We start from the raw sequence: 24794 nt of genomic DNA, 5'->3' as shown, positions 1-24794 counted from the left end.
CCCCAAGTGTTGGGATTACAGGGGTGAGCCACCACCCCTAATCTGGATTTTTTTCCCCTAAACTGAGAATGTCATCTCAAAATTCATTCTAGGATATTAATTCCTTATCAGATATATGATTTGTGAATATTTTCTTCCATTCTGAGGATTGTCTTTTCACTCTCTGGATAATGTCCTTTAATACACAGAAGTTTTAAATGTTGATGGAGTCCAATTTACATATTTTTTCATTTGCTGTCCGTGCTTTTGGTATCACATCCAAGAAATCATTGCCAAATCCAGTATCATAAAGATTTTCTCCTGTATTTTCTTCAAAGAGTTTTATTGTTTTAGCTCTCTTTTTTTTTTTTTGAGATGGAGTCTCACTCTGTCATCCAGGCTGGAGTGCAAAAGCGCGATCTTGGCTCGCTGCAACCCCCGCCTTCTGGGTTCAAGCGATTCTCCTCCTTCAGCCTCCCGAGTAGCTGGGACTACAGGTCCGTGCCACCATGCCCGGCTAATGCTTATATTTTCAGTAGAGATGGGGTTTCACTATGTTGGCCAGGCTGGTCTCGAACTCCTGACCTCATAATCCGCCCGCCTCGGCCTCCCAAAGTGCTGGGATTGCATATTGTTTTAGCTCTTAACGTTTATGTTTTTGATCCACTTTCAGTTAATTTATTGTACAGGGTATAAAGTAAGGGTCAAACTTCATTCTTTTGCACACGGGTATCTAGTTTTCCCAGCACCTTTTTTGTTTGTTTTTGAGACAGGGTCCCACTCAGGGGACCTGTGCCCAGGATGGAGTGCAGTGGTGCCATCTTGGCTGACTGGCCTCCGCCTCCCGGGTTCAAGCGATTCTCATGCTTCAGCCTCCCAACTAGCTGGGATTACAGGCGTCCACCCACCACACCCAGCTAATTTTTGTATTTTTAGTAGAGACGGGGTTTTGCCATGTTGGCCAGGCTGGTCTCGAACTCCTAGCCTCAAGTGATCTGCTCTCCTTGGCCTCCCAAAGTGCTGCAATTACAGGTGTGAGCCACCGCGCCCGGCCTTTCAGCACCATTAGTTAAAAAGACTGTCCTTTTGACATTGAATGGTTCTGGCATCCTTGTCAAAAATGATTTCATACAAAAGTTTATTTCTGGGCTCTCCATGGGTCTAGTCCACTGGTCCATATGCCTGACCTTTTGCCAGCAGCAAACTATTAGGTCACTGTAGCTTCATAGTGAGTTTTGAAATAAGAAAATGTATGTGTTACAACTTTATTTTCTTTTGCAAGATTGTTTTAAACAATCGGGGTCCCTTGAGAGTCTATAAATTCTGTATGAACTTTAGGATGGGTTTTCCTATTTATTTTTTGAGACATAGTTTTCACTCTGTCACCCAGGCTGGAGTGCAGTAGCACAATCTCGGCTCACTGCAACCTCTACCTCCCAGGTTAAAGGGATTCTTGTGCCTCAGCCTTCTGAGTAGCTGGGATTATAGATACGTGCCACCACACTTGCCTAATTTTTGTATTATTAGTAGAGACAGGGTTTCACCATGCTGGCCAGGTTGGTCTCAAACTCCTGACCTCAAGTGATCCGACCGCTTCAGCCTCTCAAAGTGCTGGAGTTGTTAAGTGTGAGCCACCGCGCCCGGCAGCGTTTTCCTATCTGCAAAAAATGCCATTGGGATTTTGATACGGACTGCGCTGAACCTGTAGATCATGTTCGGCAGTATTGTCTTAATATTAAGTCTTCTGAGTCATGAACATGGATGTTTTTCCTTCATTTAGGTTGTCTTTAATTTTTCTGCAATATTTTTCAGTTTTCAGTGTACAAGTCTCTCACTTTCTTGGTTAAATTTATTCCTTAGTACTTTACTCTTTTTGATGCTAATGTAAATTGAATTGTTTTATTTTTTTGAGACAGGGTCTCACTCTGTTGCTCAGGCTAGAGCACAGCGTGGCATGATCACAGCTCACTGCAACCTCTGCCTCCTGGGCTCAGGCGATCCTCCCACTTCACCTCTCAAGTAGCTTGGGACTATAGGCACCTGCCACCATGCCTCACTAATTTAAAAAATTTTTGAGGCTGGGTGCACTCCAGCCTGGGTGACAGAGCGAGACTCCATCTAAATAATAATAATAATAATAATAATGATAATAATAATAATAATAATAATTTTTTGTAGAGACGGAGTTTCACCATGTTATCTCAAAGTCCTGGACTCAAGTGATCCACTTGCCTTGGCCTCCCAAAGTGCTGGTATTACAGGCTTGAGCCACTGCATCTGGCCCTGGAATTGTTTTCTTAATATCTTTATCAGACTGTTCATTGGTAGGGCATAGAAATGCAACTCATTTTGAAAAAAATTATAAAAATAAAACAGAGAAGAAAGTTTTAAAAAAATTAATCGAAAGTCCCATCACCTAAACCCAACTACAGCTAACATTTAGTACTTTTGTTTTCCTTTTTTTTTCAGAGACAGGGTCTTGCTCTGTCTCCCAGGCTGGAGTGCAGTGGTACAATCCAGCTCATTGCAACCTTGAACTTCTGGGCTCAAGTGATCCTCCCATCTAAGCCTCCCAAATAGCTGCGACTTCAGGCATACGTCATCATGCTTGGCTTTTTTTTTTTTTTTTCTTTTTTTGAGATGGAGTTTCGCCCTTGGTACCTAGGCTGGAGTGCAATGGCGCAATCTCGGCTCACTGAAACCTCTGCTTCCCGGGTTCAAGCGATTTTCCTGCCTCAGTCTCCTGAGTACCTGGGACTACAGGTGCGTAGCACCATGCCCAGCTAATTTCTGTATTTTTAGTAGAGACGGCATTTCACCATGCTGGCCAGGCTGGTCTCGAACTCCTGACCTCAGGTGATCCGCCCTTCTTGGCCTCCCAAAGTGCTAGGATTACAGGCGTGAGCCACCACGCCCAGCCCCATATCCTGTTTTTAAAACTTAATTTATCATCACCATCAGCCATGTTATCATATACTATCAGTAAACATTTCCAGTGATTGCACTCTCTTCCCCTCTTGGGCCACCCACACAGCTTGACATGAGCTATTCCAGTTCTCCTCTGCCAACAGTTCCTCAGGATTTATTCCTTAGTATAAATTAGTATGCTTTAATACTACATTAGTATAATTTAACAATAAATGCTAAGTTACTGTTACATATGATAGCAGGAGGTTGTTAATGATGTAATTTCTTCTATCTGTTAAGTAGCCTCATGTCCTCTGAACATCCCTGACCTGGGACTCAGTGTTTTCATGTTAATAAAGATACAACTCTTAGCAGAAAAAAAATATTAACTCATTTGTCTAAATCACCAAAAATGTTTTTCCCAATTTTAAAAATTTGCCTTTTGAAATACTTTTTAAAAATTATATATATACATATATATACACATATATATGTGTGTGTATATACATACATATATATACACATATATGTGTGTGTATATACATACATATATATACACATATATGTGTATATACATACGTATATATATACACATATATATGTATGTGTATATACATACATATATACACATATATGTGTGTGTATATACATACATATATATATACACATATATATATACACATATATATATACACATATATAGATGTGTGTGTATATATATATATTTTGAGACATTCTCACTCTGCAGCCCAGGGTGGAGTGCAGTGGTGCGATCTTGGCTCACTGCAACCTCCGCCTCCTGGGTTGATGCAATTCTCCTGCCTCAGTCTCCCAAGTAGCTGGGATTACAGGCGTGCACCACCACGCCCAGTTAATTTTTGTATAGTAGAGGCGGGGTTTCACCATGTTGGCCAGGCTGGTCTTGAACTCCTGACCTCAGGTGATCCACCTGCTCCAGTCTCCCAAGGTGCTGGGATTACAGGCATGAGCCACTGTGCCTAGCCATAAAAAATTATTTTTTATTTTTAATTAATACATAATATGCACATATTTATAGGGTATAATATGTTGTTTCAATACATGTATACATTATGTAATAATTACATCAGGGTAATGAATGAGAAATCCATCACCTCAAACATTTATCATTCAGAATCTTCTCTTCTAGCTATTGTGAGATCTGAACACCTTATTGTTGACTGCAGGCACCCTACTGTGCAACAGAACACTAGAACTTACTCATCCTTTCTAACTTTGTATTCATTGATCAACCCCTCCCCATCCCCTAAAATACTTTTTAAAGTGTTTTGCATTACTAATTAGTCTGACAAATTTTATGGTACACCCATACAATGGAATACTACTTAGCAATAAAGAGAACACAGCTATTTACATACACAACATGGATGAATCTAAAAATCACTACGTTGAGTGGAAAATGTCAGACTCAAAGGTTACAGAATAGATGATGTTCATTTATATAACATTTTAGAAAATGCAAACTAATATATAGTGACAAAAGCTAATCAGTGGTTGTCTGAACTCAGGAGTGGAGGGAAAGATGAAAAAGGGCATGAGGAAACATTTTGGTTTGATAGTAAAGGTGGTTTCATGAATGTACACATCTGTCAAAGCTTTAAATGGATACAGTTAGTTGTATTTACAGTATACTTCAGTAAATTAAATTATCAGCAAAAAATTTTTAAAAATCAGTAACTGGTCGGCTGGATGTGGTGGCTCACGCCTGTAATTCCAGCACTTTGGGAGGCCGAGGTGGGTGGATCACGACGTCAGGAGATCGAGACCATCCTGGCTAACATAGTGAAACCCCGTCTCTACTAAAAATACAAAAACAAAATTAGCTTGGCGTGGTGGCGGGCGCCTGTAGTCCCAGCTACTCAGGAGGCTGAGGCAGGAGAATGGTGTGAACCAGGGAGGCAGAGCTTGCAGTGAGCCGAGATCGCACCACTGCACTCCAGCCTGGGCAACATAGCGAGACTCTGTCTCAAAAAAAAAAAAAAAAAAAAATCAGTAACTGGTCAAATTTGACAAACTTTTCCTTTAGAATTTCTTGTATTGTTTCTAAGCTTCGGAAGTCTTCTAATCCCTAGAGGTTTAATAAATATTCATTTTTATATTCTATTTGTGAAATTTAAATATATTTAATTTTAATCCCTCAGAAGTTCATTTTGATTTTTGGTAGAGGTAAGAGTCTATTTTTTGTCGAAATTAGCTACTTATCATCCCAGTACTGTGCTTTTCATGATGCATTCTTTCTTCCCTGATATTGGAAGACTCTTTAACCTAACAGCAAAGCTTTAATATAATAGGGCCATCCAATGTGTCCAATTGGTCTGCCTACATTTCTGAACAGCCTTTAAGGCTGCAGGCTCTATATGGAAGAAAAACTTGCTCACAGAATTCGTTTTCTGAGCCATCTGACCAAAATACCTCATTTAGTCTCTGTCCTAGCTCCCAGACAGACTGGTTTTGAGGCTGAGACCAGGCAGAGTGGTGGGCCTGCCCTCTGCTCTGGTGTTGCACTGAGACAAGCTTTGCCTTGGCCACAGGGTAAAGGCTAGGGGAAACCCATCGCTACCCTCTTCCCCTTAAGGTGAAGGGGAAGTGTTGGTGCAGACTGGTGAACTTAGAGGATTGTTATAGGACGGTGGAACTTTTATGGAGCTGGAGAGGAAGTCTGCGTGTGTGAGGGAGGAGGGGCTAAACTCTCATGGGGAAAGTAAGCCATTTCTCTCCCTCTCTGGCTCACTTACAATCCTGTCCATGCTAATGTGTATGCGGAGCCTCATCAATACCACAGGATGCAGCTCCTTTCTGGTTTTTCAGTGGGTGAGCCTTGTGCCCCTGGACCTGGAGGCCACCCAAGAGGGGCCACTGGAGGCCTTCGCAGCCTGCTTTATAGTCCTCTTTAGGGTGAATGAATTGGGCATGGGGAGCTGCTGGCCCTTCTGACCAGAAGCCCTTTCTAGGTAAGCCCTTTACAGAGCAGTGAGGTTGATGAGGCTCATAAGCGTCTTGAGAATGCCCAGGCCTCTCCACGACCTCCCTCCCTGCCTGCCTCAGTGGCTGTGCTGGTTCCTGACATACTGCCCTGTGGTAGTGGAGGGGAGAAAGGAGTTATTTAGTTTTCCCCTCAAAAGTGTGAGCAAGTTTCCAACCAAAAAAGCCACTGACTAGTAAAACACCTACCCCATCATAGAAGGAAATGGAATTCATGTGATCCTTGGAAATGATGATACTTCCATGACGACAGTGAGAAAACAGAAGGCCACTAGAGAAGAAATGAACATTCCCTGGAAGGAAAAGAGAGTTGGTCAGAGCTGGAGGGCTGGGTGCTGGGGGTCAGATTCCAATGTCCTTTTGCACAGCAGTGTGGTAACTAGAGGCCAGTATCAGTAGCAATTACGTTATGCGATTTGTATGCTGAACCCTATGCTCTGAGGAAGCCAAAGTAACCTCCCAGAGCCTCAGAGGAAAATGAGGCATCAGATGCGGTCTTTGCATAAAAATTAGAAAAACAAGTGAATAAACTATCAGCTAATGGGGAGAAGCAAAATTCACATTCCCTTATGGGTATCTTCCAGGGAAACACACTAAAAAAGACTTTGGGTATATCTGCTCCATTACTGAGTTTACAGATTTTCCTTTCTTCTGCTTTGCCAGAAGCTGGCTCAGCCCTAAAGAGACCACATCCCTCACTTAGGGCCTGAGAAGGAGCATTTGGGTCTCAGCTGAAGACTGGTGAAGGGAGCTTAAGGTCCCTGTGCCCAGCATCGGAACATCTGAGTTAGGTAATGAGTAGGTTCTACAGACACCGGGGGGCTGCTCTTCTGTAGTTCACAAAAGCGAAGATGGGTGGCAGGTGGACATGGATGTGGGTTCCTCAGAACAAGGATTCAGGTCTAAGGAGAGCTGTTGTTTCCTGGATGGTCAAGGTCTATGGAGTAGCTCAGTATAGGCCCTAGGGAGCAGACCATGGAAAAGATGGACAACTAAGATGACAAAGATTAATGCTGGGCCTGAGCTTGCTTTGGAGACACAAAAGCAGCACCCAAAGCACCCATAAGACTCCTAGGTGAAGCTGCTCTCTGGGGCTGGTCCAAGCTGAATCTTCTATTCCTATAACAGCTTTTCTTTCCATGTTTCCGCATATAGAGAGGAGATGAAGTAGTTCTTAAAGCTCAAGGCACAGGTTTGAGTTTATTGTCATTAAGACCTCATTGCCAAGGCAAAGGCCAAGAGATAAATAAGTGAAATTGATTCCTTGAGTTGTAGCTCCAGAAAAGCAGTGCAAAGCTCTGGAGGTTGGAATGACAAGACTAGCAAAGGCCAGGAGTCTGAGGGCTGCCTTCGCATCCTGGGTGAGGAATCTGGAGACTGCAAGCTTTGAGGGCTTCCTGAGGAGGTGAGGTTTCAGAAGGAAGGGAGGGGCCTAGTTAGTATGTGTTCACAGGGGACAGGAGAAGTGAAGGGAGAAGGAGGCAGTTTTTAGGTACAAGAAGAAGAACTGGCACCTGCCTCTCATGAAAGAACCAGATGCCCAGTCAGAGGGACATGCCAACCTTACCATCTGTGGCAGCCACAGCCAGCGACTATCCAGGTTCAAGCTCTGGAAACCTCTACTCTCCAACAAGTAGCCTGGCTTTCTGTGCACACTGCCTTTTCCCGAGGCCCTCTGAAAAGGAGGCTACTCATGCCCCAGCCTCATCCTGTACCAACCCTAAAGTTCCTCTATGCTGCTCCCAGGCCATTCTCCCCAACACCACAGCATGTTACTTTCATTCTCCTAGAGACACAAGCCCCTCCCTCTACTGCTCACACCTACTGCCCTCCTGACCATGCCATATTTCAAATCACTCTGAATGTGCTCAGTCTTCCCTTCCAATGTCAACACTCCCATTCCTTCTTAGAGCAGTGAAGCTGCACCCAGAATGTCGTGACTTCTGAAATCTCCAGCCCAGCAGCTACTCTCTGACTCCAGCACCCCATCCCCCTTTTAGCTGTCTCCCTCCCCACACCCCATCCTCTGATGTCACTGAGCCTTCACAGTCATTGGTATTTGCATTTTCCCCTATTGCTCAGAAATTTCTGATATTCTTCTATCCACATCAAGGGCAGATCCTCTGGGACAGGACTTAACCTTTAATCTTTGTTCTGTTAAAAGAAAGGAATGGGAACAGGTTTCACGCAGTATTTACTAAGCACCACACATGTCATACATTATAGTTTTCTGTTTTCACAATTGTAAGAGGTGGTATTATTTTTTCTCATAGGACAGATGAGAAAACTCAAGCTTAGAGAGATTTCCCCCAAAATCACAGCATTACTTGGTGGTGGAGACAGGTATAGAACACAGGTTTGTCTGATGCCAAAGACACTATACCACGCTGGTGCCTTCAGTTCTCTCATGCCTTTTTTCTTTCAATTCTCCCTTGTCCAAAGCCCAGCTGTGGTGAATCTGATGATGTGCCTTCTTTGCTCCCTCAACCACAACAGGCCACAGTGCTGCCCCGTAGCCTGTTCACTGCTATCTCCCCACTCCTTCCATCAGCCCACAGAGCTCATCCCAGACCTTCAACACTCTCCTAAAACCACAACCCCACCAACTCCTGCCACAAGATGACTCTACTTACTGTTTCCAGAGATAAGAGGGCTCCACAGGTGTCATGAGGTAGAAACTGCTCCTACTGCTGAGTGGTTAGTACCTGCACCCTTCCCTGTCCTGGGTACCCCTCTACATGTGTACTTTTGAAGTGAACCTTTTCAGAAACAAGTCCAGTGCCACTTGAAAGGCCTCCTGGACAAACCTCAAAATCCTGAAGCTTCCAGAAAAAAGCACAGATTGGAGAAGCTGGCACATTCCATCTACTCAATAGGAAGACGGGAAAGGATGAGCAAGGTCATCTCCAGCATTTCCTCTCTCACTAGACTCTGACGCCTCAAAACAAAATGGAAAAGAGGAAGACAAATTCACAAGACAGTGCTGGAAAAGCACTCATTATGGGGCATGGGCCAAAGCAAGGTCTCAGTAAACAGGATCTGATTTCAGTACTGTCCTGTGATCTGTCCTGTGATCGCAGCTGCCCCTCAGCCTGGCTCTGTGAGCAGTAACTCTGCCATTATTCTCAGAGCACACATGAGATAAGTGAAGTGACTTACTGGGTGGCCCAGTGCCTGTGCTCTGGTCTCAGATCCTAATCTGCTTGAAGCAATAACCCTTCTGGTATCTGCTCTGGACTCTTGACTGTCAGACAGTGGTCTGAGGGCCATACCTTTGCAGGGGTTCACAGGGGCCAGGGCAGCCACCTCCTGAGGAGATCCCCCTGACTCTTTGTGCCATCCTTGGTGTCCTTAGTGGATGAACTCTGTCCTTCCTTCTCCATTCTGTAAGTCTGAAAACCCAGGATAAGAGGAAGTTTCCCATTACTGTCCCAAAACCAGGAGGACTGCAGTTTGGTTGTCTTTGATTGAGCTCTGTATTCCTGGAAGTCCAACAAAAGAGGGATGAGCCCTCAGGGTAAACCAAGATACCAAGCAAATGCCAATGAAGAATTTCGCTTTCCTCTTTCAGAAAACTGGCTGTACAAATAAAAATCTTCCAACAGCCCAGTCTATGTGAGGAGGGAACATTTATCACTGCTGGGGAAATTTATGATGCAATGGCTAGATGATTTTCATCTTGTGTGTATAAATGTGTGTGAAATGTACACACAAGGTTTAAAAAAAAAAAAAACACTAAAGCAACAACAACAAAACCCAGATGTCTATGCACTCACCACTGGGCCTAAGAAATTGAGCATTACTAGCACCACTGAAACCCCCTGGATGTCCTTCCTCAATGAGAGCCCTTCTTTTCCACCCAGGGGGAACAGCATCCTGAATTCTGGATGGTTTTACCACACTTGAATGTATCTGTAAACTGTGTATTACTTAGTTTTGTCTGTTTTTGTTTTTATATAAATGAAATCCTAATCACGTATTCTTCTGTGACTTGCTTACTTCTGACATTCTGTTCCTGAATGTGACCTATGTTACAAGTAATATGCAGCTATACAGTTCCTTCATGCTCAGTGCTATACAAAACTTTACTTTTTTTTTTTTTTTTGAGATGGAGTCTCACTCTGTTGCCCTGGCTGGACTGCAGTGGTGCAATCTCGGCTCACTGCAATCTACGCCTCCCAGGTTCAAGCGATTCTTGTGCCTCAGCCTCCTGAGTAGCTGGGATTACAGGCATGCGCCACCATGGTCCAGCTAATTTTTGTATTTTTAGTAGAGATGGGGTTTCACCACGTTGGCCAGGCTGGTCTCGAACTCCTGACCTCAGGTGACCTGCCCGCCTCAGCCTTCCAAAGTGCTGGGATTACAGGTGTGAGCCACCGTGCCAGACCAAAACCTTCATTTTTAAGGTGTCCCTCCAGCCAGGTGCGGTGGCGCCCTCCAGCCAGGTGCAGTGGCTCACACCTGTAATCCCAGCACTTTGGGAAGCTGAGGTGGGAGCTTCACGTGAGGCCTGGAGTTCGAGACCAGCCTAGCCAACATGGTGAAACTCCATCTCTACTAAAAAAAAAAAAAAAATTAGCCAGGCGTGGTGCCACATGCCCACGTGACTCCTCCTCCATGCATACATGGTAGGGGCTAAGCTCTCTGGTAGCTCTTATAAGGGCACCACATCCCAACAGAGCTTGCCCCACATTCATGACCTCATCTAACCCCTATTTCCTTCCAAAAGCCCCATCTCCAGAAAACATCACTTTTGGGGTTAAGGCTTCAACACTGGAATTTTGGAGAGGATACAAACATTCAGTCTCTAATGTGATAAGGCAAGTTCCCACCTTGTTTTTCTTCTTCAGGAGTATCTTGGCTGTTCTTAGCACTTTGCTCAAAGTTACTGACATTTTTATGTTGGCTTTTCAGGATTTTCAAAAAACTTCTTGGGTTGTTTTTTTTTTCCTGAAATTGTGTTAAATTTAAAGATCACTTTGGAGAGAATTGTCATTTTTACCATGTCAAGCAAGTAAACCTGAGTTTTCCAGTCCATGAATGGGATGTGTGTTTATGTCATTTTTAATGCCTTTTAATATAGTGTTATAATTTTCTCAGCCTCCAGACTGTGAGAAATAAATTCCTACTGTTAATCCACTCAGTCTGTGGTATTTTGTTATGACATCCCAAGTGGACTAAGACACCATATAGAAATATGTTATCTATCTAAAATAAGACAATGTGGTATTTTCTTTCCCAATGGAACAGAACAGAGAGCCTATTAATAGATGCACACATAAAGAGACTTGATTTATAACAAAGCTGGCACTGCCGATCAGTGGGAAAAGAATTATTTTTCAATAACTGTTGCTGAGACAGGTGGCTACCTATGTTTAAAAAATGAACTTAGACTCCTATCTCATATCACTTTCACAGAGCAATCCAGGTGGATTCTTTGAAAAATTATATTTTTATAATTCAACAGAAAAAGTCTCAATAGATCTAAAATATATGAATCACAAAGGAAATGATTACTTTGATTACATTAAAACTAAGAACTTTTATTCATTAAAAAGCATCAGAAATAAAATAAAAAGACAAGCAACCACGTGAAAGAAAATATTTGCAATATACTGAATTGACAAAGAATTAGTATCCAAAATCTATAAAGAATTCCTGGCCGGGCGCGGTGGCTCACGTGTAATTCCAGAACTTTGGGAGGCTGTGACAGGTGGATCACCTGAAGTCGGGAGTTTGAGACCAGCCTGACCGACATAGAGAAACCCTACCTCTACTAAAAATACAAAATTAGCCGGGCATGGTGGTGCATGTCTGTAATTCCAGCTACTCGGGAGGCTTATGCAGGGGAATCGCTTAAACCTGGGAGGCAGAGGTTGCGGTGAGCCAAGATCGTGCCATTGCACTCCAGCCCAGGCAACAAGAGTGAAACTCCATCAAGAAAGAAAAGAAAGATGAACAAACGAACTAACGATCGAGAGAAAGAGAGAGAGAGAGAGAGAGAGAAAGAAAGAAAAGAAAAGGAAAGAAAGAATTCCTAAAATAGGCCAGGCGCGGTGGGTCACGCCTGTAATCCTAGCACTATGAGAGGCCGAGGTGGGCAAATGACCTGAGGTCAGGAGTTCAAGACCAGCCTGGCCAACATGGCGAAATCCCGTCTCTATTAAAAATACAAAAATTAGCTGGGCATGATGGTGCATGCCTGTAGTCCCAGCTACTCGGGAGGCTGAGGCATGAGAATTGCTTGAACCTGGGAGGTAGAGACTGCAGTGAGCCGAGATTGCGCCACTGCACTCCAGCCTGGACAACAGAGTGAGACTTAGTCTCAAGAAAAAAAAAAATTTCCTAAAATAAACAAGAAAAAGGCAATCTAAAAGAAACATGAGCAAAAAACAAGAACAAGCATTTAACAGAAGGGAAGTATAATAGCTTGGCCAATAAATAAAGATGGTTCACTAATAATAAGAGAAATGTAAATTAAAATCCTAATAATAACAGCACTGCACACTCACCACAGTGGCAAAATTGGCAAAACAGCAAGTGTCGGCCAGAATATGGAAAAACTCAAATACCTGTATGCTGCTGCTGGAAGTATAATTCGGGACAATCAATTTGTAAAACAGTCTGGCCTCATCGAAAAAAGCCGTATGTGAGCTCATACTAAAATTCCAAATTTTTACTCTTCATTCCAACCCTACAGAAACATTTGCCCATGTGGACCAAGAGACATGCACAAGAATGCTCATAACAGTACAGTCTGCAATACCAAAAAAAGCCTATATTTACTTATTTATTTTTTAGAGTTAGGGTCTTGCTCTGTCAGCCAGGCTGGAGTACAGTGGTGAGATCATAGCTTACTGCAGCCTTGAACTCCTGGGCTCAAGCCACCCTCCAATCTCAGCCTTCCAAGTAGATGGGACTACAGGAATATGCCACCATGCCTGGCTAATTTTTTTTTTTTTTTGGGTAGAGATGGGGTCTCACTAGTCTTGAACTGTTGGGCTCAATCAATCCTCCTGCCTCAGCCTCCCAAAGTACTGGGATTACAGATGCTGGCTAATTTAAAAAATTCTTTTGTAGAAACAAGAGTCTCACTCTGTTGCCCAGGCTGGTCTTGAACTCCTAGCTTCAAGTGATCCTCTCGCTTCAGCCTCCTGAGAAGCTGGGATTACAGGCACAAGCCACTGCACCTAGCACAAAAACTATAAATAACCCACATGTCCACTAAGAGTCAAAATGATACTGCATGTTCATACAAAGGAATACTATAGGGCCATGAAAATGAGTAAGCTATATGGCTTACATACAACAAACTGGATGAATCCTAGGAATACTGAGCAAAAAAAGCAGGTCTACAGTATGATTCTACTTGTATTAAGTTCAAAACAAGATATTGTCTAGGGATATAGGCATGTGTGGTAAAACTCTAAAGCAGGTTCCTGAGGATTAGGTACTGGGCAGCCTGCCCGGCCACAGACAGCAGGGCGGGGAAGAGAAGGGCACATGAAGGACACGAATGAATGGGAAGTTGAAAAGCAAGACATCCTGTGATAGCAGACACCACTAACTGGTGAAGAGAAACAGTTCTAGAGCTGAAAAAAACTTCAAGGTAAAGGAAGTACTATTCTCTTTTTTCTTTTTCTTTTTTTTTTTTTTGGAGACGGAGATCATTCTTGTTGCCCAGGCTGGAGTGCAACGGCACAATCTCGGCCCACCACAACCTCTGCCTCCCAGGTTCAAGCGATTCTCTTGCCTCAGCCTCCCGAGTAGCTGGGATTACAGGCATGCGCCACCACGCCTGGCTAATTTTGTAGTTTTAGTAGAGACGGGGCTTCTCCATGTTGGTCAGGCTGGTCTCGAACTCCCGACTTCAGGTGATCCGCCCGCCTTGGCCTCCCAAAGTTCTGGGATTACAGGCATGAGCCACCACACCCTACCAGGAAGTACTATTCTTTTCATCTGTAAGTAATTGCTGGGTGAAAAATCAGAAGACCTGTACTGTCCTCCAGACCTGGACTACCCTCTAGATGCTGCCATTAACTTGTACTACATCTCAGTCAGGGTGAGGGGGCTTTAAGAAAAAAAAAAGTATGGAAAAAATAACAACTTGCACATCAGGCAAGTTTTCACCTTCTATAGGACTCAGGATATGAAGATCAATAAAGATAATGCATCCTGAGGAGGTGAAGATAAGTACTTTCAGGGGATGGGAACAGATAAATTTCAAACTCATCACAGTCCCAAGTAAAGGCAGATTTATAAAGACACTAAAGACACTTGAACTTCAGGACCCCTTACCTGCCCAAGTCCTCTTCTAAGGCTCTAAGAAGAGCCCTAATCATTTTGTAGTATTTTCCTCAAGAGAGTCCACAAATGGTATAAACTTCAAGCCCCACAAAACCTACATCAGCTCCTGATCTGAATCTCGAAGTGGTAAAATGCTTATCCACAGGAAGGGGAGACTCCTGTTTAAATTCTCTGCTTCTATTCAATTTCTCTGCCTCAGAAAACCATCTCCTAATTCAAACTAGATTCCCCTCAGGAACGAAGAAAATTTAAAATTTAAGTTCTCAAAAGACTATGACTAATAAGGCTCCAGAAATCCCTGGCTGTGCCCTTTATTCTTGCACAGAGACCTTAGGATACACTGAATCTTGCTGGATAACTCAACACAATGCAAGACTGTTTTTCTAACAAGGCCCTTTGCTAAGAAGGTGCAAACTAATTTTGGCAAATATCCCGGTTAAATATTATAGTTGGCTCGAGGATGACAGAGCACAAACCACCTCTCTGTTGTGCCTACAATCTGCTTTCAAAACACTATGCAATCTTGCCTCAAGGCTGGTAGTATTACCACATATTCCCTGCCTTCAGCAAATGTTCTTAACTCCCGGGTTCTCTGCACCAGGATCTGGAGAGGCAGAAATGCAGGGACAGATGTGGTAACAAATGCCATTATCACTCCAGCAGTATGTGGATAGAAAACCAGAACTCCTTGTGCTTTGACTTCTGTGTAAATGAAGGGGCAGAAGCTGAACCAGTGATCTGAGAACAGGGAGAGGAATTTGCCACCGGATAGAATATTTTCAACAAGAAGAACAAATCATCCAGAAACGGGATTTGCTTAGTAGAGGTTGAGGAATTTGTAGAGTAAGTCAGAACTCCTCCCTCACATAAAGGCTATATTCAACAGGGAAAGAACAGGACTCATAAGAAAATGTTATTTTGAGGAAGCCAAAGAGGAACTTGCAATAAATCCCTGTAAAATCCATGCAAGACCAACAAGGTTTTTGAGGATTTTATATGAGCAGAAACACTGCCAGTTTGGATTGAAAGGGGCAGAGAATGTATAAAATTGAAGGAGACTGTTGGACCCTCAAAATTCTACTGGCAAGAGGCAGGCTGTTAAAACTACTCAGCTACAAACAAAGTACTACCTTTCACTGAAAAAGGAAGGATGACAGTGGTGTAGCTACAAGCCCAGAGGGTGGAGCCATGAGCCCAGAGCAAACCAAGAGCAAACAGGGTAGAACCAAGAGCCCCGAGGCAGAGCTGAGAGCCAGAATTATTCCCAGGCCTTGAAACCTAATCAAGGAACTGAAGTCTGCCCAGCTGGATTTCAAAGCTGCCTTGGGCTGGTGACTCCTTTTTACCTTCTGTTTTTCCTCTTTGTGAACCTAAAGTCTATGCCAGTCCCACCTTGTATGTTGGGAGGGCTGCGGGCAGATGACTTGTCTTTTTAGTTTCGTAGGTCCACAGACATGGAGAGAACTATGTTCAGGAGCTGTAGATAGATTACATTCCCAAGCCTCATTTACGTGGGACTTAGATGATCTTGATCATGAGATTTTGGATATTTAAGCCCATGAGATTTAGGACTTCGAACTGTAGCCATAATGGAATGAGATGCTTGGGAGGAGGTAACGAGGGACATGAATTATGGGGGGCAGAGGGTGGGCTGGGATAGGCAAAAACTTAAGATGCTGATAGCAGAAGAGGAATTAAAGAGACTCAAAGTGTGTGAGACATTCAATACAAGAAGCTTCTTTATAGCTGAGATGGAGGCGGTCACAAGGGCAAGGACTCTGGGAGGAGGAGCTGAGAGGATCCCTGTCTGACAGCCAGCAACAAAATGGGGACCTCATTCCTACAAGCGAAAGGAACCAACATCCTTGCTGAGATTGGGAGAGGATTCTTCCCTAGAGGCTCTAGATAAGAGCCTAGTCTGGCTGATGCCTTGACTTTGACCTCAAGAGATCTGGGTCCAGCCAAGCCTGCCTGAACTTCTGACCTGGAGAACTGTGAGATAATAAGAGGGTGTTGTTTTAAGCTACTAAATTTGTGGTCATTTGTTACACAGCAAGAGAAATGAATCCAGATTCTGTTTAGGTCCACAAATTCTATTTCTGGAAATGCTGCTGCCCTAGCCCATTCAGAGAGCTAACTAACCTCAGGCAGCAACAAAAGGACCAGGTACAGTTCTGTGATCAGCCCTTCCTAGCATAAATTTCCTCATCTACAAAGTGGGTGGGTCAAGAGAGAAAAGCTGTAGGAAAACATTTCTGTACCACAACTGTGTTCAAATAGAAGATGTATTATTAATTACAACACCCATGTTGCCATCTGCAAATGAAGGACCCAGACATGGCCAAGAACATCAAAATCATAGCTCCTTACCTTCCTCAGGCCAGGACTGTAGACTGCTGGAATAAAGATATGCTCCTTCTCCTCCTGTTAGATAAGTGCCCAGGAAAGACTCATCCCCCTTTAAAAACAACAACAAAAACAAAAATCCAAAAAAGAATAGGTGATTTATAGCATAAATATTCACAGAATCAAAAGTCCTGCCCAATTATGTCCGTCTACAAAAGCTGAGTCAGGCTCAGATATGCCCAATGTATTCCATGGCCTTTGGCATTGTCTGGCTCTTTGGCAGGTTACTGGCAAAAGATTTGTGCTGAGAAAAAGAACATTAAGATTCTCTCTGAGTCCAAGCATCAAAGCCCGCAATGCTTGTTCATGTTCCAGTGGATTTATTTCCTTTGTGAAAACGGAGGCAGCTTCTCCTTGGCCTAAAGCCTTGATGTCTCAGCTCTACATGTCTAGGCCAATCTGGGATCTGCTTTTAATATTATGGGGACATTTTTAAAAAAACACCAAAAGGCCCTGATGGAATAAAGAATCCCTCTAATTGTATCCCCCATAAATGGTTATTTCTAAAGCTCTGTTGGGAAGGGGAGGAATGCAAATAGGAAGTGAAGACAACATAGTGCAAATCTTTTAGATTAGTAGTGAGATGAAGCATTTTAATACCTTTATGAATTGCTTACATTATCTTTTGATATGATGTTGACACTGAGAATAAGAAGGCTACTTACCCTCACTGCTTGCTGGGTTTTCTCAGACAATTTTACTTCATTATCTTCCACCTGTGTCCAAAAGGAATGCAGATTTTCAGTCAACTACTTCAAGGGAAAACCCTGCTAGGTCTCCCCACTGTGTTCAAATATTTCCAGGACACTGGCTGGGCAGTCCTTCCACCATGTCCATGTCCAATGCTCTCAGGCCCTGACACACCTGAGATGCCTGCTGGTCACCTGGGCTCAGAGCCCAAGGCCATGGTGGGCTCTCTCACTAGGACCTGAGGTCCAGCTAATGAGCTTATGACAAGCAGAGGGGATGTGTTAGCCTCCACCTATATTTCACTTCAGAAAAAAACAACTGTTTTTAGGGATGAAGGAAAGAGAATGTATTAAAATATTTTCAGAGAATGTCTTCTCATTCAAACACATTTAGGTTAGAGGATAACTCTCGGTCTTCCCTGTCTGTGTGGGAACTGTAGAAGCAGAATGTGAGCACTCTCAAGAAGGGACTCAGCCCATTAGCAGACTCATTGCTGTCACACCTTCTACATTCCAAGGCCCCAGTTCCAGATCAAGTCCCTCCCACTGCGGAAGATGGGACTTTTCTACAAGTAGAGAGATGTTGCAGTAAAAATTCCGTAGCAACCACTCTACCAGGGAAGCAAGTCACGGGATCCACTTCTCATGGTCTGTGTGACCTTGGACGGGCCATTCAACTCCTAAGCTCAGTTTCCTCATTTGTAGAATGAGGCTGTTAATTTCTTCCTTTCCCAATTTAACAGTGACCCACGTAACTTTGTTCTTTTCTTTTGAAACTTTTCTAAGATTATGAGGGTTAATGGAACTAGGTTCATTTGTATAAAGAGAAAGGGCTGGGATAAAAAATTCCATTCCTGAACAACAGCTAGTTCAGGACCTGACATCCCACCAGGGGCCCAACAAAGAGGCTCTTCCTCAAATGTTCACCCTGATTTCTCCACACGTAGGTCCACTTCCACCTGATGAATGACACTAACCAGCCAGGAGCAGAATCTGGGTACAGCAGCCGTCAGGACTATGGAGCTGGTTTCTGTGGTAACAGTGCCATCTGCAGGAAAACCACACACATGCCAGTTAATTCCCTACCACCTCAGCCTGCCTCGCAGGCCCCAGACCCTAAATGCCCTTCTCAGGAGCTAGGGTGCTTTTTTTTTTTTTTTTTTTGAGACAGAATCTTGCTCTGTCACCCAGGCTGGAGTGCAGTGGCACCATCTCAGCTCACTGCAACCTCTGCCTAGCAAGTTCAAGCAACTCTCCTGACTCATCCTCCCGAATAGCTGGGATTACAGGTGCGTGCCACCATGCCGGGATAATTTTTGTATTTTTAGTAGAGACGGAATTTCGTCATGTTAGCTAGGCTGGTCTCAAACTCCTGACCTCAGGTGATCTGCCAGCCTTCCAAAGTGTTGGGATTGCAGGCAACATGGCAAAACCCCGTCTCTACAAAAAAATATGAAAAATTAGCCAGGTGTGATGGCGCATCTGTGGTCCCTGCTAATTGGGAGGCCGAGGTGAGAGAATCGCTTGAGCCCAGGAGGTGGAGGTTGCAGTGAGCCAAGATCATGCCACCACACTCCAGCCTGGGTGACAGAGCAAGACCTTGTCTCAAAAAAACAAAAAAAAAAACACACACAAAAAAACCCCAAAAACCCAAGAAACAAAACTTTTGGGAATTAGTCCATTTTACCATTACTTTTTAATTTTTATCAAGGTAGTATAGGTATACATATTAAAGATCAAAGAGAATTATCAGGCTCATTTTACCATTCTTTAGAATATTTTCATTCCTTAGAATATAATAATTCTTTAGAATATTTTGCCAACCTAACAGGTAAAAAAAATAATATCTAATTATTGTTTCAAATTGTTTTTTTTGAGACAGAGTCTCAATCTGTCACCCAGGCTGGAGTGCAGTGGTGCGACCTCAGCTCACTGCAACCTCCGCCTGCCAGGTTCAAGCGATTCTCCTGCCTCAGCCTCCCGAGAAGCTGGGATTACGGGCAGCCACCACCACGCCTGGCTAATTTTTGTATTTTTAGTAGAGATGGGGTTTCACCATGTTGGCCAGGCTGGTCTCAAACTCCTGACCTCAAGTGATTCGCCCACCTTGGGCTCCCAAAGTGCGGGGATTACAGGCATGAGCCACCATGCCCAGCCTTCAAGTTGCTTCTTCTTGACTATTAGTGAGGTTACATATCTTCATTTATACATAGTCCTCCTCTCTTTTTTGTTTTCCACGTCTGTGAAGTGCCTGTTCATTTTTTTTTGCTCATTTTACTATTGAGTAGCTTATCTTTTCTTATTAATTTTGTAAGAGTTCTTCATATATTAGGTTATACACCCTTTGTTCATCATTAATGTTTCTCTTTTTTTTTTGAGACAGGGTCTCACTGTGTCACTGAGGCTGGAGTGCAGTGCTGTGATCATAAGTTCTAATATTTTTACCAGTTTACTGTTGGCCTTTTGCCTTATAATTTATTTTGCCAAAAAAAAAAAAAAAAAGCCTTAAGGTTTGCTTTCTAAAGATCACATATACTTACCCTTTTCTTTAACTAAGATCTGAGAAGTCAAAAATGATTCAGAGAAAACCACAGATCCTAAGCAACCATTGCCTCCCAGTAAGTCAGGAATGTCATAGACGGTCATACAAGCCTGCATCAAATGAGAAACCAGTTAGATCAGTTACCAGCCCAAAACTTTCAGAGAGAAGTCCATAAGAAGGAGACCACAAAATACTGCCTAAAGGAACATGGCAAAAGAGTACTGAAGAGTTTCTAGGGAAAACTGGAATTATCCTAAATACATCTTGAACTGGGAGGTGACTTTAGGATCACCCAGGCTTCCCTGAAATTGCTCCCTGATCAGAGACACACCTGGGCTATAAGGAAAGTATCCTTATGTTTCCATATATTCCCTCAAATTGCTTTATACTGACTAGGCACAGTGGCTCATGCCTGTAATCCCAGTAATTTGGGAGGTCGAGGAACCCAGGAGTTTGACACCACCCTGAACAACACAGTGAGATAAGAAAAAATTAGGCTGGGCATGATGACTCATGCCTATAATCCCAACACTTTGGGAGGTTGAGGCGGTGGATCACTTGAGCCCAGGAGTTTGAGACTAGTCTGGGCAACATGGTGAAACCCCATCTCTACTAAAAATACAAAAAAAAAAAAATTAGCCAGGCATGGTGGCGTGTGCCTGTAATCCCAGCTGCTTGGGAGGCTGAGGCAGGAGAATTGCTTGAACCTGGGAGGTGGAGGCTGCAGTGAGCTGAGATCGTGCCACTGAACTCCAGCCTGGGCAACAGAGCAAGACTCTGTCTCAAAAAAAAAAAAAAAGAAAGAAAAAAAAAATAGCCAGGCATGGTGGCATCTGCCTGTGGTCTCTGTTATTCAGGAGGCTAAGGCAGGAGGATTGTTTGAGCCCAGGAGGTTGAGGCTGCAGTAATCTATGATCATGCCACTGCACTCCAGCCTGGGCAACGGAGCAAGACCCTGTCTCCAAAAAAAAAAAAAAAAAAAGCAAGAAAGCTATCAAGCTTTTATGGCCAAGACAAATAAAAGCAGAGGCTTCAGTAGCCTGGAAACAAAATTAGAACAACTCAGAGAGCTCCCAAATGTCTGGTAAGAAAGCCCTAATTTATCAGGTAAAAACCAGTGAAAATGAAACAATTCTGGGAAGAAGCCAGCAGAAGGAAGAGAAAATGATGTTAGCTAGAGCTAGAGTCTGTGATGACCAGGAAGATCTGATGAGGGACATGCGATAAGTAGCACAAGAACATGTCCCCTCCCACCCTGAATAGCGGTGAGCAGTGGGTGCTGGTGCAGATCTCCTGAGATTAAGTCCACTTTCACATATTGTCGTCCTAGCTTGGGACCCCTATCCCACCCCTTAGGACAGAGACAAAAGATCTGAGGCTCTTGAATGGATTGCTGAATTTTCAAATAAAAACTTAAAGAGGGCACAAGGTTGAAAGGAAAAAAACCACAGTTAAAGCCAAAGCCCTTAATTTTCCATATTATTACGATAATAGTATATACAAAAGAGACAAGTAGGCTTCTATATTTAACTTTCTTTTCAGGTTTGACAACTGGAAGGTTTATCTAAAGCTGTCTCAAAGGATTTTGAGCATCTGAAGACACAGAACCCTCCTGAGCTACATGGTCCCTCTTAAGTGACAATGGTAATCCTATGTCTTTGGTTCCCAGACCAATCAGGTGGACAGAGCCTGGGGATTCCTGATCCTTCATGTTCATATTTGGCCACTGGTATTGAGGAAGGGAAGAGAGGATATTAAAAAGATAACATGTAGCATTTGTTGGACACTTGTTATGTACTTCCCACCATGTGACACGGGGAAAGAAAAAATACAGCATGGTGCCTGTCTTCAGGAAATCTATAATGTATAGCTGGAGAGACAAGGGCATTCTTATACAAAGGTCATCATATGACACATTATGATATCATATGACACATTAGGATATAATTATTTCTTAATTTGTATAGTACAAACTACAACTGCAAGGACTATAGGAATACTTGTAGGGAGAAATCAACAGGCAAGGCTTTGGGGAGGAGATAGAACTTCATCTCTGGATAAGAGGACAGAATGTAGACAGAAAGCATCAACTTCCTGCCTCTTATTTCCTACCTCATTAGCTGTGCATACTTGACACAAGACTATGATTTTACTGGATTCCTAATCACCTGTTACTATGCAAAGCATCTTCCAAAGCACCGCGCAAGAGTCCAAGGAGAGAAGTCAGGGATTTAAAGTCTAACAAGGAGATAAAGTATTATCACCTAAATATCAGAAAGTATTTCCCAATGTTTTAATGATATCACAAAAAAGTCTAAACTAGTTCTAAAAGAACATCCACACAAAATGTTGACAGATGGGGACCAGGAACATTATAGTTTTTATAAATTACCCTTGTTGTACTATTCTCTGTAGATAGGTTAACACTACTGACAGGAACTTTTGAGTTACTTTTCCACAGGTGATGGTGATGGGGATGCGCTTGTACCAAATTATCCACAGCTGCTCACCCAGTTCCCTGGGACCGAAGCTTTTTGGAACTAAGGCTAAGGCAGTGGTCACAGAACAGACTCAAGATATAACACACACCACAAACAGAATCTTGCCTGGATATGTACCACCCTCTCATGCACCATTTGCCAACCTTCTTCACATCAGGATGTTCTGGGGTAAAGCGAGGACTCAGCTTGTGGCTGAGAACAACTGGCCTAGAAACTCTGGCTCCCTTTCGCCATGCCATCCCACCCCAGGGACCACTATCTCAGTGCATCTCCAAACCATCCCCCCAGCACACAGGTTGCAAAACGTTGCTCTGACTACTCTACTTCATGGCAGACCCAGGTCCCTGTTGATTATTGGCCATTTAAATAATTATAGTCATGTATCACTTAATGACAGGGATACATTCTGAGAAATGCGTCATTAGCTGATTTCATCACTGTGTGAACATTATAGAGTGTACTTAAACCTAGATGGTATAGCCTACTATACACCTAGGCTAGCTGGTATAGTCTATTGCTCTTAGGCTACAAACCTGTACAGCATGTTACTTTACTGAATACTGTCGGCAATTATAACACAATGGTAATATTTGTGTATTTAGGCATATCCACACATAGAAATGGTGAGTAAAAATACAGTATTATGATATTATGGGACCACTGTTGTATCTGCAGTCCACTGTTGACCAAGATGTCCTTTTGTGGTACAGGACTGTAGTTAATTTTCCCAGGTTCCCTGTTTTTGTTTGTTTGTTTTCTGAGACTAAATCTCACTCTGTCATCCAGGCTGGAGTGCAGTGGTGCAATCACAGTTCATTGCAGTCTCAAACTCCTGGACTCAAGTGATCCCCCTGCCTCAGCCTCCTGAGGAGGTTGGGCTACAGGTGCATGCCACCACACCTGGCTAATTAAAAAAAATTTTTTTTTTAGACACGGGTTCTCACTATGCTGTCAAGACTGGTCTCAACTCTAGGTTCCTGTTAAGGACATCAATGCAAGTCTTGGAACTCAAAGATGCCACTGAAAAACTCGGTCTGTTAGTCAAGGCAGGCTTGTCCTGGACTCACATTTTGACAAGAGCAATCTCAGCTACCTGTAGGAAGGCTTCATAACCCAGAAAGAGGTGCCTCCCAACACCTCAGTTAAGACTCTGGACCCTGGGGAAGCCTAGGCAAGGGAGAATAGATGTGGGTGGGCCTGGCACAGCTACCTGGGTACCTTCAGTAAGCACAGGCTCACTACTGCTACGGCTGGGATAGGATTGAGAGAAGATCAGTTTCTTCAGGTGGGGTGGGCTGCCCAAGACCCCCACCCACTCCCACCTCCCAACTTACAGATGTCCCTCTACAGGCCATTCCCAGCCAGCTGACCCATGACAGCTCTGCTTACCGTCTTCACAAAGGATAAGCTATCTTCACTGTCCAGCGGTACAATTCTAGGAGGGGAAAGAGATGGAAAACTATGTTAAAGAGTTTTTAAGTGTACTTAAATTTACAGTGTTCGCTTTTTTCAACTTGGCAATGACAAGTCATAGACTCGGACTGCTCTTAGGGCCTTTCAAAACACTGGGTTGCATGTTTGTAGAATTGGTATGTGGGCCACTAAGGTTGAGTATGTCCATCTCCACCTCTGCCCCTCAGCTCTGCAGTGGGAAGCACTCAGGGTACAGGGGCTCAGCTGAGCACAGCCAGCCCAAGCCCAACCCTGGAGTGATGTCACTGCTAGGTGTGGAAGCATGAGAAAACCACTCATGTCAGCAGCCTCCCTTCTCTTTATCTTCCTAGAACTTGCTCCATATAAGGATGCACCACAATCATATACGCACCTTCCCTGATTATTCACAGCATGTATATGAAAAGTCATCTTGGAGCTGTAGACCAGAAACAAAACAAAACAAAAGAAAAATCAGTCTGCTCCTGATCCTCAGATACCTGTGCAGGGTACCTGCTTGGGATTCTCAAGGCCACACAGTGAGGTGTGTGTCATCCTTGCTTTACACAGATTTACCCTATTTTAGATACTTTCCCCAGGGTCCCACGCCACCAGAGGTATGGGGCCAGAATCTGACTATAACCACAGCCCTGCCTCTGTGCAAATCTTAAGGACTGTCTTGACTCTTGGACCACAATAGGAGAAAATGACATGAGAGGACTGCTGCTCACTGCAGACTGAGAATGACCCCCCATCCCTGCTCTGAGCGCAAGTAGAGGCCATGTCTCTGCAACTCATAGTCAAATGCTGTGGAGCCATGGGCAGGGTGAGGCCTTCAGAGTTGAGAAATAACTAGAAAACCCTTTCAGCTTACTCTAACTTGTGTAAGTGTAATTTCTTGCATTAACAAGTACTAGATAGCTACACACTAATTCCTGTCCGCATTCATGGCTCCCACTCCTTCCCCTCTTGGGAGAAAGAGATCTGCTAACCTGAAGCAGTTTGAGGGTC

At 43.6% G+C, this 24794-nt stretch overlaps 1 protein-coding gene across 7 annotated transcripts in view; it reads right to left on the bottom strand.

Annotated features, from left to right (window-relative positions):
* Nucleotides 1-24794, bottom strand: part of DNAAF9 (dynein axonemal assembly factor 9) — a 159713-nt gene that overhangs the window by 50969 nt on the left and 83950 nt on the right. For all 7 annotated transcript variants that reach the window (XM_024238872.3, XM_054542069.2, XM_063720724.1 and 4 more), the window contains 7 exons: nucleotides 24178-24222; nucleotides 23742-23787; nucleotides 19850-19961; nucleotides 18287-18357; nucleotides 17286-17336; nucleotides 16585-16672; nucleotides 6097-6200 (listed from right to left, as the gene is read on the bottom strand). In XM_024238872.3, the coding sequence (XP_024094640.2) occupies nucleotides 6097-6200; nucleotides 16585-16672; nucleotides 17286-17336; nucleotides 18287-18357; nucleotides 19850-19961; nucleotides 23742-23787; nucleotides 24178-24222 (517 nt within the window). The remainder of the gene's footprint in view (nucleotides 1-6096; nucleotides 6201-16584; nucleotides 16673-17285; nucleotides 17337-18286; nucleotides 18358-19849; nucleotides 19962-23741; nucleotides 23788-24177; nucleotides 24223-24794) is intronic.

Source organism: Pongo abelii, chromosome 21, assembly GCF_028885655.2.
Source record: "Pongo abelii isolate AG06213 chromosome 21, NHGRI_mPonAbe1-v2.0_pri, whole genome shotgun sequence".
Classification (NCBI taxonomy): domain Eukaryota; kingdom Metazoa; phylum Chordata; class Mammalia; order Primates; family Hominidae; genus Pongo; species Pongo abelii.
Note: the sequence above shows the minus strand (reverse complement) of the source record. Positions and strands in the feature narration are given on the sequence as shown.